This window comes from Argiope bruennichi, chromosome 11 (assembly GCF_947563725.1).
Source record: "Argiope bruennichi chromosome 11, qqArgBrue1.1, whole genome shotgun sequence".
NCBI lineage: Eukaryota > Metazoa > Arthropoda > Arachnida > Araneae > Araneidae > Argiope > Argiope bruennichi.
The window spans coordinates 63,062,415-63,084,012 of record NC_079161.1 but is presented as its reverse complement, the minus strand read 5'-3'; the positions used below and the strand labels follow the sequence as shown (position 1 = coordinate 63,084,012).

General features: G+C 28.8%; 1 protein-coding gene across 1 annotated transcript; it reads right to left on the bottom strand.

Annotated features, from left to right (window-relative positions):
* Positions 1 to 253: 253 nt before the first annotated feature.
* On the bottom strand, positions 254 to 14,568 carry LOC129957618 (ankyrin repeat domain-containing protein 29-like). The gene is made up of 9 exons (XM_056070037.1): positions 14,058 to 14,568; positions 12,266 to 12,367; positions 9,937 to 10,035; positions 7,964 to 8,062; positions 6,983 to 7,117; positions 6,076 to 6,174; positions 4,629 to 4,724; positions 1,851 to 1,949; positions 254 to 477 (listed from the first exon to the last, which is right to left on the bottom strand). Exons 1-9 carry the CDS (start codon positions 14,325 to 14,327, stop codon positions 367 to 369), a joined length of 1,110 nt encoding a protein of 369 aa, XP_055926012.1. The 5' UTR covers positions 14,328 to 14,568; the 3' UTR covers positions 254 to 366.
* Positions 14,569 to 21,598: the final 7,030 nt, after the last annotated feature.

Here is a 21,598-nt window from a genome sequence, read left to right as displayed (position 1 = left end):
TATGATGTGTCAGGAAACTTGTAAGGATTTAAATTATAGAAAAATTTTTTATATACACATCAAATTTATAAACTACACCCATAAATACAAAATAACAAGAAATCATAATTCAGGGCATATAAATGCACCAATTTAAAATTGATATATATATCACCATACTTTTGTTTTAATAACTACATTTAAATACTTGCATGTTACTGTTGCTATATGAATTTTTATATTACAACATTTCAGACTAAAAGTTTAAATCTCCTTAAGTAAAAAAGAAGTTTTATTAAAAATTACATACAAATATATGGGGGAAAAAATATATACAATATGTACAAATCACAATGTTTAAAAATAATCACAGAATATACTTATATATCAAGAAGAATTATTTTCCATAACACCTTTATCATTTTGGATTCTTGTTAAATATCTCATAACAATCTCCTGTCCACCTTCATCAGCCTTTTCAAATGCAGTTATTCCTCTCTAAAAAAAAAAAGAAAAGAAAGTGAAATTCCAGGTAATTTTTAATAAAATTATGAAATTTCATTATGGATTTTTATTAGGGTGTCCCAAAAGTTTCTTTTTCATCACGCTATGAATGGCCTTATCTGGCTCTGCTTGTGCAAACATGCAGGCTATTAGCCATCTATGTCATTGGTTTCAGTTGTACCCTAAGCCTGGACTACAACCCAAAAAAGTTCTTTTCTCCAAACTCCTTCCTCAAGGAGAAATAATAAATTATATGAAATACTGTCATCAACTGAAAGCTGCTATGGCAAAAGAAATGGCCAAAATTAATAAACCGACGGGGCGTTATTTTTCATCATGACAACACGAGATCAAATACTGCATTAGTCGTAAGAGAAAAGCTCTTACAGTTTGATTGGGATGTTTTCCCGCATTCAGCATACTCTGCAGATCTCACTCCACCTGATTATTACTTCTTTCTGTTTTAGTGATATGCGATGTGCTAGGATAGAACCTGGGACCTTGTGGTTTGCAGTCCAGTAACTAAACCATTATACCAAAATGATCGTTCGGGTAGAAGAGTTGTTAACTGGCTTATATGCTATTCACCACACTGTCCTTAAAAAATTCTCTTCGCGATAAGCGCTTTAAATCCATCAGCAAAATAAAATCGCACCTCAAGGATTATTTCTTGTCCAAAACACAATTTTGGAAAGAAGGCATTATGAGGCTTCCTGAGAAATAGAAGAAGGTAATGCAGCAAAAGGATTCTTATATATCAAAATAAATAATAACTTAACCAGTAAATATTGTGTTTTCATTTCATATTAGAAATAGGAAATAAATGTATGGGCCACCCTAATACTTTAAATTGATTTCATTTTCATATTCCGTATAGAATAGATTCTAAATGGAAAAAAAAGTTCAGTGCGCGAAAAAGAAAGAGAGAAATTTCAACAAATAAAATATTATTATTTTATGCATAATTATTTTTGATAAGAGACTGATGAAAGACTTTGAAACTACTTTACTATATATAGAAATTTCTTTTCTGGTATCCTTAAATTTGATATATAGAGATTTTTCTCTCTCCACCTGCTTACAGGATAATTTTCACTTGCATTATGTGTCAAGTTTTAAATTTTTATAACACATACCTGTTTTTCATAAATTTAAAGGTGACATTACTTATAAGTTTGCAACACTTAAATATAATAATAATATGAATGTAGATAGAAAAAGTATTCAAACAATTATATATTTAGATAAGGCAACCTATTAAAAATTAATGACATGCATGTAATAAGTTTTTTTTGTTTAGTGTCAAGAAATGGTATGCTATTATTAAATGCATTTAGGAGCTGAAGTTTATAAATATCTAAACTTACTCGATTTTTGAGACTGATATCAGCTCCAGCTTCTACTAAAGCTTTTATTACGTGAATGTGCCCATAGTATGCAGCACCATGAAGAGGCGTTTCACCATTCTAAAAAATTTTCAAATATTGCAATACAATTAATGGTTTACATATATTTTCAAACACTCAAAACTATATAGAGTATCTGTTAATTGTAACTCAAAATGGAATAAATTGAAAAAAAAAAGCTTTTAATGAAGGGAAGAATTATATTTAGTCAATGAAACATCATAAAATATAATGATGGGGGAAAAAATACAAAGTCTAAATTTTTAATCTTATTAATAATATTCCTTTTTACTAAATAAGACTAATACTTTTTTGAAAAATCCATTCTTTAATAAAATTGCCTGAATTGTGAAGACTGCATAGTGATATTCAAAATTTCGTAATTCAATCAATTGAGGTAGAATATAATTTTTTTTTTTATTGCTGTTTGTTTGTCAAGAATATATAACTAATAAGATAGGAAAGATATTCAATAATGCATTTAATTGATTCAAATAATGCAAAATATAATTATTTAAACCCTTTCTCATATATACATACATAATTAGAAGCATTTAGGCCATTATGGTGAACCTGTACACTGGAATTAGAATATGGAAAAATTATATAAAAAGAGCATTTATTATTATGTTTATTTCTGTTACGCTGTTTGGTTTTTATTACAATGGCATTCCAATCAACAATCATACTTAAATCTATATAATCCCTTCCTACCCGCTACAATGCTTGCTACTCTGCTCTTATGCATATATTTATCTTTTTACAGATTTCAAAAGTACAACTCACAGTAAGTAAAGGATTATTTAAAGATGAATATTTTCATAAATAATTAACAGTAGTGAATATTAGAATGGTAAAATAATAACATAGACTTAGCATTTAACCCTTTGTGGGTGGGAGTCTTGGAAACATTTCATAAGTAAGTAGTATGTGCTAAAGAATAAAATTTTTTCCCATCCATATACAACATCTTTGTTTTAAAATGTTATAAGGTTTTTTTTTTATATTACATCCGGTATATACATATTTGTATACTACTTTTTTTCAACAGTGCATTCGCTAGTGAAATAACTGCCCATAAATATAATGTGCCCTGCATCTTCAGAGTATAAAGATCCAGAACAATTCTAGAATTAACAAGTAGATCAGATGGTACAAAATTTTCCTTGATCAAACAAACCATAATAGGGTAAAACAGCTTGTATACATCCGGTGTTAACATCGAATAATACACATATATATGTATCCCCCATTTTGTGCATTTTTTAAGGGTTATATGTTACAAAAATTATTTTTGCCTTGAATTTTATTCCTGCTTCATCAATAAATGATTCTCTATCTCATATGAAGTTTCCTTGGAACTCCTTATTCTTATTTTTGCACAGATGCTGTTTTCTCATTCGTGTGGGCCATCCAACAAATCTGAAGAAATCTATCTCTTTATGGTATTTTCATGTTACGCACAGATGACCATATTATTTTAAATTTTGAAAGAATATAATGCCCACATTCTATGTCACATCTAGAAATTTCAGTCATAGTTAAATCAAACCCAGTGGTTCAAGAAGAATGTACACTGAAAAATTTTTACATACACTATTTATTCATTTCTTCCATTCTCTTATTTTATCAGAGAAGAAAAAATTGAATAGATTTATAATTTATTAGTGAATCTGCCAGAGGATCAACAGATTTTGATACTCTCTATGTCTTGATTTATGATATTCTTTCATATGAAACCAGCAATTGCTTAATCTCTTTCACTTTTTTGCCATTCATCATCATCATCAGAAATGTTGAAACAGTACAACATACTGTACTTCATTTACATTATCAAAAGCAGATTTTTCCATAATTTCGTTGCTTGACTTACTATTAAAATCATCATCACTGCTACTGATGTCAGAAAATATAATATCCTTCCTGCTTCTTTTAGACATAATGTTACAGTAGGGCATTCATATTATGATCTTTAACAATATACTACTACTAATAATAATAACAATAATTGTGTTTATATGGAAATCTGAACTATAATACAAAAAAAAAAATGCTATTTCGAAAGATTCATATAAAAATGCTCTCCTCTTGCTTGAATCCAGCATTTAAGATCAAGATACGGTAAGCTGCAGAATATGCAAGTAAGCTTACAGCAAAGACAGATACCTGCAATCTAAATGAAACGTAGATCCTATTTCTGATTGGTTAAAATGTTTGAGCTACTGTTCACAGAAAAGTGCCCATAAAAGTTTAAAACTCAAATAATAATAATACATGCAATAATCATAATGAGTTTTTCATATAATTGCTTAACTCATACATGAAATAAAAATTCTATCAAAACCTCAAAATTATCTAAGTTCCTTTAAATTGGTGCCATCTATACATTTTTAATTATTTGTAACTAACTGCAAATTAAGCTATCAGAAAATTTATTTATAACAATTTAAAGTTTATCATCAAATTATTAAACAAGACTGAAAATGTTTTATATTTGAACAGTTAAGCTTTCCCATACAGACGTTTTAACAAATGTAAATATTTGGAAAAAATAAATAAAATAAATGAGATATTGAACATCTGTTTTTATTAAGATTATAAGAGTAATTGAAATGAGACATTATAGTCTTTAAAAAATAATAAATCCAGTTGAAACTGCATGTAAAGTTTCAGCTTCCTTTAATAATATCTTTGAATTTATGCTTATTTCTAAAGAAAAGGAAAATAGAGAAGCAATACCTGCAATAATCCATGGTCGGCACCTTTCGACAACAAAAACTTAACAATGCTGGTGAACCCTTTTTGAGCAGCTTTGAGGAGAGGAGAACAACCATCCTTCAAAGAATCGATAATGAGAGGTTTTTTTTAATATAAAAATTATAAATGTTACAATCAATGCCATATTTGGCATTACCAAAGTGTTGATTAATTACTACTACTAATTTATTTAGTACTGATGAACTGATATTTAAATTCATTCACAATCTAACAGCCTTCTTTTTTCGGGGGAAAAACAGTATGATTCTTTTTACTGCACATGCTTTTTGTAGTCCCTGAAAGGAAGAGATACTAAGTTCTGTTATTGTTTCTGATGCCAGGTGGTATAGCTGCACCTCCATGAAACCAAAGATTTCTATAAAGTCCAACAATAGCGGATCCCTTAGAATCTCAAAAATAGTAAAATTTAAACATTTAAGAATATGATTGGGGGAGGCTTGATCTGCCTTGCACCAAGGACATTCAGCAAAGATCATCCATCCGTGTTGGAAGATGAGGGATTTGGTGTGTCCACTCAAAAAATAAGAGAGATCCATTTGCTGTTTTCTAGAGATATTCAGACGGTGACACCAACCGGGACTCTTATCAAAGTATCAAAGGTGAGCAGGAGGGCCTCTCCCAAGTGCACTCGACTCGATCTTTACGACAGAGATTTCAGAATAAGTAAGTGTTGCATCACCATGAAATATGTCAGCTGAGGCAGTCTTAGCTAAATTATCCACTATCTCATTACCATTTGTACCAACACGTGAGGGGACCCATTAAAAGTATATAGAGTGTTCAGTGGACAGCCTGGCAATAAGGTCTAAGATATTCATTCTAATCTTGTCCCCCACTTTCGTCCAATGAGAAAGGTGGTGTATAAAGGTACGACTGTCCGTTAAAATCCAAATGTCCCCGAAGCTAAGTTCTATCACCTGGTTAGTGCAGAAAATGGTAGAATTTCAAACTTTTTTCTATTATAAAAAATCTTGAATTTGAATACAAATTTCAAACTCTTGAATTAAAAAAGATGAAGAATATTTATTTTAACTGTAAAGTTCTATGATTACTATTCAACAGCAGTTGCATATATCTTTATGAATGAGAATAATGCATGAAAGAAAAAACTATTTTAAAATTTAATCATATTACAAATTTTGACAAGTGCATAAAAAAAGAATAAATTTTAAAGCATAGCATACTCGGTTACATTTCGTCTTTCCTCTCTTCCTCTTTATTTTGCGAAATATCAATTAAAAGTAAAAGAGATCTACTTAAAAATTCCACTAGGGATAAAGCAAAAACTTTTAAATATAAAATTTACTGAAGATTCTTAAATAAAACAATACTATACATTAAAAGATGAAAAAAAAAAAAAAAATGCTAACTTTAAAAATAGCAAAGGTAGTAACTAATAAATACTAACATCTCTTGTAAGATTTACATCTGCTCCCCATTCTACCAGTTTTTTCACTAAAGATGTGTGCCCAAATTGACAAGCAATAAACAATGCAGTTGATCCATTCTGAAAAGAAGACACAATGATTTAATAATTCCTATATTTTTCAAGTATTAAGCTCATATTTTAACACTTATAAAAAGTCTTTGTATTTCATAAAGCATCCCTTAAATTACTTGAGCTTACAAAACGGAAGCAATGAAAATGGAAGCATTTCACTTTTCAAACATGATTATAATCCATGGGAAAAAAGACTATTATCTTGTCATTCATTCTTATAAAAGGCAGCACTTTGTAACACAAGAAGTAAGTAATTGCTGTTTTTAAAGCATGATACACATCATTACATACTTTCTCTTATCTGGTCGGTGCTTATCGTTTGACATAAAGCTATCAAATTTGGCACATATATACTTTAGCAAGTAAGAAACTCAGTCTCTCCCGCCCCCTTCTTAATTAATCAGAAATTAAGCTGAATTTTGGCATTCTTCTACAATAGCTTCCAAAAATATCATTGCACAAAAATAAATGTACAGTATTTCATGATTGTACAGTATGATAAAAATTCATACATTTCCATAATCTTAATTTTTGATCTTTTAATATTCATCTATAAAATTTTTTCAGATGAATTTCCACTATTTTAGTAATAATTAACACAACAATCCGAATTTAAATTTTAAATTAAGAAGAGTGATAGTACAAAAAAGACAACTGGTCATTGTCACCATATATTCAAACTATTTTTAGAGAAATTATTTGGTACTGATACCTTAATGTCATTGTACACGGGAAGAAAAAAAAAAAAAAAAAAAAAAAAAAAACGGGATGCTTTAAAATAAAATAAAAAAATTATGCATACAAATGAACATACCAGTGAAGGTGCTGCAGTTCTAGAGCTTGATGGAACTCTTCTTTGTACATTAACATCAGCTCCACGTGAAATTAAAAATTGGATGATAGGCACATGTCCATGTTGAGCTGCTAAATACATAGGAAGTGCACTTTCCTGAAATAAATAAGCTAATTTCACTAATCCATCACTGAATGCTAAATATGAAATATATAATTAAGTAACACTTATTATACACTTACACACCTATCCTTAACATTCATCAATCAGATTTTAACCATAATTTTCAAGCATGTTCCAAATTAATTTCTCTCTCGCACGCACGCACACACACACACAAAGTAAAATTTAGAGAGAATTGAATGATATCCTCACTGAAAGTCTTGCAATAAATACTGGTTTTTAACGAGGATAACACATTCTAGTTATCAGATACTAACAATCAACAAAACATCCAAACATTAAAGGCTTATCTAAAAAGACCAGATATAAAATAACAAGCAAATTGGATATAACATGGGTAATTTGGGATATCAATTCTTCATTCCATAAAAAAATTACTCTTATTTGGACTTGAGAGTAATTACAATAGTAATGAATTATTTGCTGCTAAATGCATAATCAGTTTTTTAAAACTGTGGAATAAGACTCCAAATTAAAGTAAAAGATATGATAATCAAATTTTGCCTTTTTACAGATCAGACACAGTTTTTATGAAAAGAAAAGAAACTTTTGGATTAGAATAATTAAACAAGATTGATTTCTATATATGAATGAAATAAGAGAATATAGAGATTTTATAGAAATACTCAGATTTTGCAATTAATTAAAGTTATTAATGATGCCAAGGAGCAGACAAAAGAGAAATTTTACAATATGTAAATATTATATAGAAGAAAAAATCATACTACATTGTAAAATCTAATTCAGATAGTAAGATGCATGTAAGAAATAGAATAAGAATAAGAAAAGGCAATAGCAATTACGAAAACAACAACTTACAACCACTCTTTTTGCATACTCGGGCTTCGCATTCAGTATTTCTTCAGCAATATCCACATGATTACATCGACAAGCCAGAAGAAATGGTGTAGCACCATCCTATATGAATACTTAATTTAAATAAATGAAAGAATAAACTAACAGCATAATAATAAATAACTAAATACTAAGTTTTTGTTAATATTGAATATATTCTATAAAATATATACAATATAAAGAAAACTGCTTGTGACAAGAATCCCAATATTATCAAAAATTTATAATGCACCATCAACAAGCAAATGTTAAAGATACACATTTGAGAGTTTATAGCATGAATTTATCAAGAAAGGATTTCATTATTATGCAGTGGAAATAATCTATAAAAAAAAAAGTATAAAAATTTAATGCACATTTCCATTCTTTCTTTTAACCGTTTAAAGGGTCATTTTTTTCCTAGTCATATTATGTTAAAATATTTTTAGGCTTGAAATTAGAATAAGAAAAGGGATTCATTTAGCTTATTAGATAAATTTAATTAAATTAATTTGGTTAATTAATAATTAAGTAACAAATCATGACACATCATTTTGTCTGAGATAAATAACTGAAGCATCTAAGTTTCTGACTTACTAAAAAAATGTGTCAGAACTTATGCCAACCTACATATTTCATACAAAGATTGATAAATTTGGTGGGAAGCATACTTCCCACAGCCCTAGAAAGGGTTAACTTGATAAAGGTGTTTCAACATGGATGATGGAAGAAAAGAAGTATCTTCAGTACAGAAAAAGGATTTGATGAAAACATTGGTATTATAAGACACTTTTTCTACAGTTCTACAACCACCTTAGTCTCATAAATTTATGCATTCCGTAATTTGAAGATATATTATCATTTTATAGTAACAAAAGTAGTCTATTTTGCATGTGTGCAACAGTTCTAAATAAAAAGCAATTAGAGGGGATTTTAGAATTCTTTATTTTATTTTGTACTATTATGATTTGTATATAATAAGAAATCATTTTTATAGACAATTTTTACTACATTTAAGTATTGCTGCTATAAACAGATTATTATTCTCAAATATTAAATACAGCTACAATGTTTAATTAGATTGAATATTAAATGTAACACAATAAAAAAATTATCAAGATGCAATCTGTAGTTTGAAATAGACAATAAATTTCAATATCAAAATTATTTCATTTTCCTAATATATGATACATTAATGAAAAAAATCCTTAGCATATAAAATTTAATGTACAGTAGACTCCCGATTATCCGCGGGCGGGTTATCCGCACCTGCCGCAAAAAGTTTTTTTTTCTTCGACTGATTTCTTCAAAAAGGTGCAGTTTTACAGTTATGCTTTTGTAATTACATAATACATTACAGTATTAAAACAGTACATATGTATTAAATTTTCTGTGTATCCTTGATGCCTCTCGTAAGTACAAAGCACTTTTCTGTTTTCATTAACAAAATGCATTTTAGGTTAATTTTGAGTGATATACTAAAATATTAAGCATTAGTTAAACATTTCCTGCTGTTTATTTTACGTTTTATTGTACATAAAACGATTTTTCAAAGTTGGAATGACTGTTTTCTCTTTTGCTATACACGTTTTAAGCTTTTTTCGGATTATCCGCGCCGGCCGAGCCACCCAATTCCGCGGATAATCGGGAGTGTACTGTATTTATATATGCAATAAATCTTTTATTGATCAATGAGTTTCCTTTATCAATGATTACCGAGTTATGTTTAGTAAAATTGTTTTTATACCTGCTCCAATATCATGTTCATTGAGTGAGACATCAAATCACATGTGTTAACAAAATTTTGAAATTATTAAATCAGTAAAACAATATCTGCCTTACGAAAATTGGAAAAAATAATTTTTTTAAATGTAATTTAATGTTTAAAAAAATTATACATTGAAGTGTCAATCATTTGAAATAAAATGAGATCTTATAAAGAAAATGAATACACATACTAGTCCAGGTAATTCTACATCAACTCCATGTTCAATAAGTAGTTTGGCAATTGGTAAAAATCCACCTTGAGCTGCATAGCAAAGACCGTGCAATCCAGACTAAAACATAAAAATAGTGTTATTCCTTAAAATTTTATCCTCATTCATTTTTCTCTTAAAAGAACACAACTAAAAAAATAATGAGATTTTATTACTGTTGCAACTTATGCAAGATCTCTTCCTTAAATAAACATATTTAACTCTTTAACTCTTGTATATGCATTAATGAGAGAGGAAAGAAGAATGAATTTAAAACTACTAGGATACATATTTAGGTGTATTATAATGGAAATACTATGGTCAGTATGGAATATATGATGAATTATTATATATTTCAAACTAAATATATTCATATTAAATATATAATGCTAAATGAGGTGAACCACAGATTATATGAGCCATAGGTTCCTAAAAGAGACAGTACCCCCCCCCCCCCTCCTGCCAATAGGCAGTAGAGGTCCAGAATTAATAATATTTGATATGGGAAAAGAGGAGGTGGAGCAGAAAAAGTTGGGAATTCCTGCCATAGGCTAAATAAAACTGCAATTATTACACATAGTCTTTAATGTTTCACATACTTTTTCTAGTGTAATTATATTTTACTTCCAAGAATAAACAAAAAACACTATATTGTTTCATTTTTCTATGTCATAGAAGCCAATATATATTTTCTAATAATTTGAAACTGCCATATACCAAATATTGACCATATATATATATATATATATATTTCATTCTTTAGGTAATAGAAGCAATTCTAAAATAATCTTTATGTTTGAAATTTTATAATACTTATAAACCTATTAATACACCTCTAAAAATAATTTTGAAAAAATTTTAAAGCCTTTTTTTAATTTTTACACAGGTTTTGGATTTTACATCACAATTATCTTAACCCTGGAGTTTCAAAGAAACTTACTGAAATTTATGTGCAATTCATTTAGGTATTAATTGCTTAAGACAATTGATTAACCTCTTTTATTCTACATTTTGCCTTTCCTTAACAGCAATTATAAGATTAACAGCAATTATAAGAAGAATATGTAACTATATTCCATAAAATAAATAATTTGAATGACAACGTAATTTTTGAAGCACACAATCATGCAATTTTATTGGTATAAATTTTCTATCAAAGTAATCATTTGAATATTGAAAATATTTAGAAACATCACTTTAAAAAGTACCAGCTGATACAATAGTAAGGCTTTTCTACATATTTGCAACCAATTATTTTCCAATATTAATGTGGCAGATGTTTATAGACAAAATTTTTTCAACAAAATCTCAGTCATCCATTTGATTTTACTGATAATTTATAAATATAAAAGACAAGCACATAAATAATCTATAAATTATAAAAATTCAAATTACTGTTTATAAATTCAAATCTTACAAATATCAGAAAGGAAGATTTTATACATAATAAACTAAAAATCAGGATTTTATACATGAAAACAAACATTTTCTTAAGTATTGCTATTTTTATTGAATAAAAATATAGAAATTTTACAACATTTTATAAGTTTTAAATTACTCATTCTCAATATTTAATTAATAATAATTTTTAAAGAATGAAAAAAAATATTTATCTTATAGAAGAAATAAGCAGGCATTTTTTAAAATCCAATCTTTAGAAATGCTTAGTACAATATTTTTTTAAGAACTTAGAAGATTTAAATATTTTTTAGGGAAAATTATATTCTCATTTTATTTAAAAGTAAAACTGCAAATGATATGAGGATTTTTATAATATAATCATTATTTCAGATAAATTTTTTACATAAATATTTATTTTTAAAAATCAGAATTATTTGCATGAATATTGATATTTCCCTGAGATTTTATTTAACACACTTTTACTTTTTTAATTACGACATTCACATATCATAATTATGTATACAAAATGTGTAATATACAGTGACTGCTTTGATACAACAATTGCATGCTTTGTTATATTATTAGTGCTTAAAATTTTTTAAGGAAATGATTAAACATAAGGAAGGTCTTAATGCAAATATAACAATTAATGAAACTGTTAATTTTATATTAAAAAAATAAACACTTTTATATTATGCTATGTCAAATATACTAGCAAATTAATTGATATATCACTTAAATATTAATAGAACAATAACAATAACTTTAATCGAGCAGTTCCCAAACTGAATTAAGAAAAAATTGGTAGTACAATCATTGACAAAGGTATCAGTAAACAAAAAAAAAAAAAAAAAATCAAATAAAATTTTAACACAACAAAACAAAAATTAAGAATAAATAAAAGACAAACCTGCCTACGTGCTGAAGGATTAGCACCATATTCTAAAAGCATTTTAGCACAAGAATAATGATTATATCTGCAGGCTATAATAAGTGCTGTAGTATTTTCGTCCTATAAGAAGAGAACAGAGTGATAAATTATTACTGCAACAGAACAAAAATTTTAAAATCACTCAATTCTGAAAATATATAAAGCTTTAAACATCTATTATTCAGCAAATCTCTGTAACAATTTGTTATATACACTTCTGAACCAGATACAAAATAAATGCCCATAATTATAATTCTTTAATTCAGCTGTATCTAAAATATGAAATTGACCATATTGAAAATTATATAATAATATCTTCATATACCATACATTATAATGAAATCCTTAAATTTCAACATATTCATAAACATAATTCATTTTTATTATCATTAGGTAAGATAATAAAAAGAAACCTGCAAGAGTTTTCAGTTTTGGTTACAGTCATGAAATTCTTATAATTCTTTATTCAGTTGAAGAATTATAATTCTTTAATGCAGCTTTATCTAAAATCTGAAATTCACCATTTTGAAAATTATATAATAATATCTTTGTGTATCACACATTATAATGAAAGCTTTAAATTTTAAACATACTCATAAACATAATTTCTTTTTATTATAATAAGATATGATAATATAAAGAAACCAGAAAAAGTCTTCAGTTTTGGTTACAGTCACGAAGTTTTTTCTCTACTCTAACAATCTTATAGAATCAAATTTAAAAACATAATATATAAATATACAAGATGCTGGTTTTGTTCTTTGATTGCAACTACATACCTTCCATAGAGAAGGAACATTATGGAAGGACTAAAATAAGTTGTGTATAGTTACCAAATAGTAAATAAAATCAGTGAGAATTTATTGATATAGGATACTCCTACAAACAAAAATAAAGAAATTCAGTTTGAAATAGCAGATGAATAAAGAATAATTTTATTTAGGTGCCAATAAATAATGATTACAAATTCCATGAAGATTAACATGAAAAAAATGCAGATCAAGCTACTTCATAAAGGTTTGTATCTAGAAAACTTCTAGACTTTGTTGTTATGAAGAAAATGACAAAAACATACACTTTTTATGATAAATTAAACAGTAACAGTATCAGAGTCAGCAAAATTTGTTGTATCTGATAAATTTTTCTAAAGGTGAAGTTGGAATTTAAAAAAAAAAAATCAATCTGAGGATAAACAAAATGCAGCGTATGTGCATTTAATATACATATAAATCCAGTTTAACTTGCACACAATTAAATCCGTTCATTCAATTTAAGTTAAGATTTATTACGAATGTTGTTTTTTATTATTATGCATACATTAAAAAATTTGCAATGGAACCTATTATTTCAATAACTTTTAGACAAAAAGAACACAAATTTTGTGAACATGAACATCATTCTACAATAATCCTTCAGATATCTTAATTGTTTATCCCCCTGAACATAAACAGATACTTTCAATATACTTTTATGAATGAAATTTCTTTGAAATTGAAAGAAAAAAATTAATAAGATTAAAAATGAACAATAAAAATGTTTAATGACAGTCCACATTTCATGCCAATAAAAATACTATACGAGCAAAATAAAAGCAAAGAATGTAAAAAAATGAAATAATAAAATGTAGATATTACATTTTTATTGATTCATGAAATGCAATAATTAGTCATATATAGGAAAAACTTAAGAATTACATAACAAAGAGTAACACTTTTAAGAACAAACAATTATTAAATAATATTAATTATGCTATATAATTTAGAATTCTTACATCATCAGTCACATCAACAGGTATTCCGGCATCTAGAACTCTTTTTAAAAGACGTTGATCACCCCTCAAAGCTGCTCTATGAAGCATTTCTTTTGATGGTGGATTAGTCTCGTCATTATTAAAAAAGGTATAGCTATGTCCAGCTAAACCCTGAAATGTTGCATCAAACACTAAATATTTCGGTACCGAATCGCAAGATTTAAACATTGTTAGGCCATATTCTAACGCCCGGCTAATATTATTATTACACAATAACTCGGGGAAAATCATTTGTTTTGTATTAATTTTAAGGCAAAAATATAAATAAGCCCAGCTCTAGAAAATGCCGCCAAATGTAAGAAATACGGATGACACTGGCGCATTTTTTTCTCAAGGTTATTTCAAAAACAAAGAAAATGTGCTCTTGGCGACGAAGAAACGCTTGATTCATAAATTTTATAAACAAACAGGTTGCGCCCTCCTAGTCTGGACCACATGACATCACACTGCAGGATTACTTAAATTCGGCAAATAAAAGCGAACAACCAATTCACATGGTGGTTAGCGAAAACAGTTTCAGGCATATGTTTACGAGGTGGAGTTCTCTTGTCCTTCTTTTTGACGTGAATTCCCGAATTCTTTTATCATCAACAATAGTCCCTCAAATACTATGCCATCAATTTGTGAAATTTAAATTTTCCATCCGACATAGAGATTTAAATTGTATAAGATTCAAAATACCAAACAAAATCATGAAAATATCGAATGGTCATATCTCTGTGCGGATGCTTTGTTTTTAGACATTTGATTGAAATGTCATTCATTTAACTTATAATTTGCACTAGTTCTAACAATATATTCGACTGAATAAGATATCGCATTCTGCCGACAAATTTAAGGCTGCCGATTGGGAACTGAATGTGATGAAAGTCAAAGATATGCAGATTTTCAGACATTTGATTCAAATGTCGTTCATCAAACTTCTATTTTTCACAACTTTACCCATATAACTGACAAGGTGACATGTGAATAAAACATAAAATATGTCGCATTTTGCCAAAAGATTTTGATTGGTCGACCAGGACTTCAGTGCGATGGATGTCGACGACGTTAAGTCCAAATTCTCAGTCATCTGATTTAAATGTTATAATGTTCATTCAGCATATACTTTATATTATACGGGTATTTAGCAGAGTAATCAATAAGTTGGCAAGTGAATTAGACGTTACATTTTTCTCGACTAATCTTTTCCCCTTCGGCTAAGATTTTATCATAGATTATGGGAAAAAAAAAAAATTATTTTCGTCGAACACTTCGATTACCTGCCAGTAGAATTATTAGAGAAATTGAAACTTTTATATGATTCATGAATAGGACAATAGAGTTGTTTTCCATAATTCATCATTCAAATTCATGTTCTAAAGTTAATCGTCATCTTATTCATCTACTTCTTACTTCCTCGGTAACGAATTGGTAAATTTATTTTATTCATTTCATTATGAGAATTGCCTGACTGAAATCTAGACATGGTTTGTGCATATGTCTGCTAAAAAAAGATACTTTACTGTAGCGAAATTATGTGGCTTCATTATAAATTACTGAAGTAAGTAAATTGTACAATTGCAAATTAAGTTTATTTACAGTAAAATATCTGTTTTCCTCCGCAATCTAATTTATCAAGCTACAATTATTACATTAAAGAGGTATTATCGACTATAACTGAAGACAAAAAAATATTTGTAGTATGGTAGGTTTTTAGCTACACTAAAAGAATTGAACCAACTATGCACTAAATTTGTTAAATAAATTACTTCCTAAATTATTCAAACTCTACATTGAATATTATGACTATGTAATCGGGGAACGTATCCGTTTTTTTCTTTCAATTACTATTCGCAGCAAAAACTATATGATTTCAGTTGTTTCTAAATTTTTAATAGACTTTATATAAAGATGTCTTGATAAAAGGATGATTAAAATTGTTATTCATAGAATATTCATATATAACATATTAACCCCTTGACATACGAATTTACCTAAATTCCTAATTAGATGGTAGATCTTATTTGGGATAATTATTGTTATTTTAATTCCTAGAACTGATCCTACTGATCGAAGTCTTGACAAATTTTTTAACGAAATCTGTCTTCACCTTGATCAACAAATTTCAACCCCAAGTACTGTCACATATATTACACATTTTGATTAAAATTCCTTTCCGTTTTCAATCTGCATAATCTGACGATTTCTGCGAGTGAAGAACTGATATTTCTTAAGTAAAGTCACTAATGCAGCGTTTCTCAACCTTTCAGTATTCGTGGTCCAGTTTTCAATCATAACTTTCATCGCGCTCCCCCCCTTACAATAAAATGTATACAACAATAATATATATTCAGCATTTTGGATTCTGTTTTAAAATTATTTTTAATTAACTGCCAAAACAAGAGTAAAAGCGAGCCAACGTTGGACAGAAACCACATCTTGCATTTTGGACAAGCGGACAGTGAACAGATGAAGCGAATGAAAGCGGAGAAAATTCAAATATTATATTTGAAATGAAAGCCAAATAGGGAGATAACGTCAAAAGAATATGGAAGTAGAAAAATTCATCAATGAAAGTTAACCTAGACGGGGTGAGCAAAATGTAGAAACGGGGAATACATTTTTTAGAATAATAAAAGAAATAAAACAGAAACATGACAAAACGAAAGTGAAAAAAGTAGGAATGTTTGTGCAAGGGAACCCACACGACCGAGGCCGTCTCGAACATGCGCGGAGTAAATGTTTTCTCATAAGAAGAAGGAAAATATTCGATACGCAAGTTTCAATTCCAGTCAGTCCCATTTGAGTCGATTCTTTTATCGCTATCGAATCAATTGTGAATGTGTATGTTATATATGTTTTCGTGTTAATTGCAATTCACCATATAAAATATTCACAGCAGCAGATTTATGCAGACTCATGAATAAATTTTTAAGCAGAAGTAAGCAAGCGTTAGACGATAGTCAAGCATCAACAAGTACACAGACGAGCGTGGTTCCGAAAATAAAATCAAGGAATATTCTCAAGAATACTTAAATTTTGGGTTTACTAGTACTGAAATAAATGAATAAAAAAGGCCCCTGTGCATCATTTGCTCAAAATTGTTAACAGCATGAAACCTAATAAACTTAAACGACATTCGGAAACGCTTCATAGTGAGTACGTCAACAAACGCAGAGAATTCTTCGAATTAAAATTAAAATCATATAACAATCAATAACAATCATAACAATTTGCGTTAACAAATTGTTTTCAATACAGCTTGACGAAGCAACAGATAGTAATAAAGATGCTCATTTAATTGTCATGATCATATTTGTGCTAATATGTCAGTAGTAGAACTACTTTTCTGCAAACCAATAGAACTCAAAACATCAGCACTCGCATTATTTGCTATTTTAAATGATTTTATGAACGAGGCAAACATATAATGGAAAAAATGCGTCGGAATATGCACCGATGGTGCTCGTTCAATGTCCGAAAGATTCCAAGATATACAAGCACTTTTAAAACAAAAATCGCCTTAGTGCACACATTGCATGATCCACAAAGAAGCTTTGGTTTCGAAAGAAATGAGTCCTGGTTTGAATATTGTGTTAACTACAGTTGTAACCGTAGTAAATTATATAAAAATGAAACCCCTGAAATCGAGAATCTTTTCCGCACTTTGTGAAGACATGGGTTCAGTACATTCAGCGTTACTATTTTATTGCGAGGCAAGATGGTCATCACGTGGAAAATTTTTGCAACGTGTTTATGAATTAAGAGAAGAAATAGACATTTCCTAGAAGAAGAAAATAGACAGGGGGCCGAGAATTTTCGCGATAGTTAATTTGTGATGAAATTGAGGTACTTGGTTGACATATTTGAGAACTGAGACTGGCTATTTCTAATATTAAGCTTTCCTTCGAAAAACTTTGCTCTGCAAGACAGGTCCAAGGAAGTCACTAATAATTATTAAATTTGTTTTTAATTTAGTATGTTTTGATTAAGTAAGTTGTTTTACTTCAATAAATTGTTAAATATGTCGAAATGTATTTTCTTTTCTATGTGTATGTGTGCTTTCCTTTCAGTCATAATATTTTCTCTAGGATATTCTCACGCCCCCCTAAGGGGGGAGCGCCCCACAGGTTGAGAATCGCTGCACTGATGGAATGCTCATTTTAGTTCATGCCATTTTTACCCATGATAAAGCAATGTTTAAGCTTCATTGAACTCAATATTTAATCTTCGGTTCAATCCCTAGCAGGACACATATGTTATGCAATATTGTATGATATTAAACAATATTCGCGATATTATATAATATTGTTACGAATCTGTGAGGATGCTTCCCAGCATAGTCGGTTCCATAGGAAGTCCCTGAGCTTGGCGACCATTTGGTGACTTGGCGACGAATTTGGCGACTTTATCGCCAAAATAGATTATACCCGAAACATCCAGAATTTTCCCGATTCGTCCAGTAGGAACGGAGATACGCCTCGAACGTTCCTGATTGGTTGAGAGGTGTCCAGCCCCGCCTCCTGAGACATATAAAAGGAAGCAGCCGCAGCTGCCGGGCAGTCGTGAACCGGGACGGTGAATTGAGAAGAAGTCGAAAGCGGCAGAGTAGTGTGAACCAGTGGTGAGTCGAGTGGCGAATTGGGTCGTGGACCAGTGGAGTCGAAGTGTAGTCGGAATCGACAGAAAGAACTGGCCTTCCAGAGATTAGCGGAGCAGCGACGGCGTCAAGGGAGTGCTGAATTAAGTTGTGCGCTACGGTTTGCATTAGAGTCTGTTGTGTGCTGTTGTCTGCACGTCTCGGCTGAAGATAATTGTGTGCTATATATAGTTGTCGTCTTTGTGTTGTCCTGTTTGTCTTCGTGTAAATAAACGTCGTTGTTTCCTTTTCTACTGCCGCCTGGTGATTGAGCGTTCTTCACACCATATAACTTCCACTATCCAAACGAACCCCCGGAAATTTCGTAACAATATTGTTAAATGTTGAATAATTTTATCATACAATATTGTGCAATACGCAGTGCTACCTGGTATATACATAGTTTTTATTTTAATCTGTCACTCTGCTGTTGTTAATCTGATTTATTGCCTTTTCTTACTTCCCCAAAATTTATTTTTAATATAAATTGTAATTTAATTATTATTGTCTTTTATTTTTGCCTCTGTTTTGTAAGCGAGGAAATAGTTTTTATTTACTTTCAAACAGAAAAAAATTCTTTATTTGAAAATCGGAGTGTGTGGAACTAGGTATTAATAATGAAAAATTCCATAAAATGTTCATTACATGTTCACTTGTTCTTAGGATTAAGTCTATAAGATTAGAAATGATAATTCTTTTCTTATTATAGAAAGTATCGTCAGAGAATTGGTAACGCTCTTTCATATGCGAAATTACTAATTAAAAATTCCTCTTGATTTTCAGATATTTTCACACAAATCAAGAATCTGAATGTGCGTACAGTTTTGATAAACTTAGATAAAACATGAATAGTTTTACTTATTTTTAAAAACAAATATCTGAAAATAAGCAAATTGAAATATAAATTTGAGTCAAAAATAAAAATACGTGCAAATTAAAGCACGAGAAACTTGGTTAGCTTCAAAATAAAATTAAGATCTTTTCATATGTATTATATTATATTGAACAATTGATTACTTTTTTACACAGCAATACATATTAAGAATTATCATAAATTTATAATTATTACTCATCTGTAAAATCTGTCTTAGTAAAGGATGAAGTTCTTCTAATTTACTCGCTTAAAAATTCCACTCATTATCTCGACTTTTATCTTTTACACAAAAAACTCACAAAAATAGAAAGCTATTTCTGCTGTTAATTGTTTGGTATTGATATTTAAAGAATGAGGAAATATAATAAAATATATTTATTAATATCCAACATAACCAAAATTGAATTAAGATTCGATTGGAGAATCGGAATTGTTCTTTTATATAAATTCTGATACGACAGAAGAAATGACAGAAGACTTTTTTACCATTCAATGGAACGAAAGTAAAGTACTCTTACAGTTAATAAAATTCCAAGAATTAGAATAATACAGTTTACACTACAACTGAATACGGCCAATAAATTTATGATTATCTGCATATGTTCTTAGATTTACGATAGATTTTTGAACTTAATGACTGATTTTTATAAAATTTTAAATTAAATTTTGCAATACATATTGAAAATATTTGACGTTAAACATGTTCCTCTTGGTAAGCGTGGAAAGTTTCGAAAGGGTATTGAGTCAGAAAAGACATTCCTACAACAGTTGAGTTTGAAATCCCAGACGCACCCTACCATGCCACATGTACTTAAAGTTCGAAAGTTAAAACAAATTATAATAAGATCTATATTTTGCTTGAATTTTAGTGATATTATTATAATTAAACACTCATGTAAAATGAATGAAAATAAAATTTTATCAATGTAAAATCGATAATTTGAATAGTGATTAATAAACTGAATGAAAATGATTGATTGAATAATGAACAATTGAGTTAATAAACTGAACATTTGAATACTGACAGTTGATTTCTAATGACTTCAAAAGTTATGAAAATTTCTTGATGATAAATAAGACACTTTTTGAGATGGAGATAGTCAGCAATGATTTGATGAAAAATTCGAAGTTCAATTTATCATTGAATAAATTATCTCCAGAAAATAAAAACAAATTCTTAAAAGTCGGTATTTAAAATCATAAATATAATTGTCTCTTGTTTTCATTAAAATACTGTAAATTCAAAAATACACAATAGTTGATGGATATGGCGCCAGAGCTTTCATCAAATAAATCTAATGTAATCGCGCCATTCTAATTTTATTATGTGGTTTTAATTATCTAGGATCTAACATCTATATCTACTTCTCAAGAATCAGATATCATAAAACACAGAATAACATTTATTGACGAACACGAATAACCAACACGAACACAAAGAAACGTCGTTCTACGTTACATCTCTAACTAGACATCATAAATTCTGAATCGTTAAGTATAAAAAAGAAACGTATCAAAGTTCTATAGAAATTGCACATGAGCCGGTTTCCATGGCAACTACAGCTGGAATGGGAAAAAGGCATCTCTAAGACGGAACACATAAAAAATTTCGTAATTAGAAGTGCAGGAAGTGATTATTTTAAAGAAAACTGTTAATTAATATTATTTTTCATTAATTTTAATTAAATTTAACAAATGAAATGAATAAATAAAATATAAATATATTTGAAAATAGGAAAAATGTATTACTTTTAATAATAATTTATTAAATTTTTCATTCAATTGTTATTAAAATTTCACTAACAGAAATGTTATTATTAATTTTTGGAAAGAATTCGGATTTCGTATCCGGATCTCAGAAAGATAAGCGATTCTGAAAAGAAGTTCTAATCCATCGTTAGATTGGGTTCATGATATCAGATTTCAGAATTATTTAAATTTAAAAGTAAATTCGAAATCGTTTTCAGTCAGCGATACTATTTGTTTGTGATTTTCCGACAGACGATA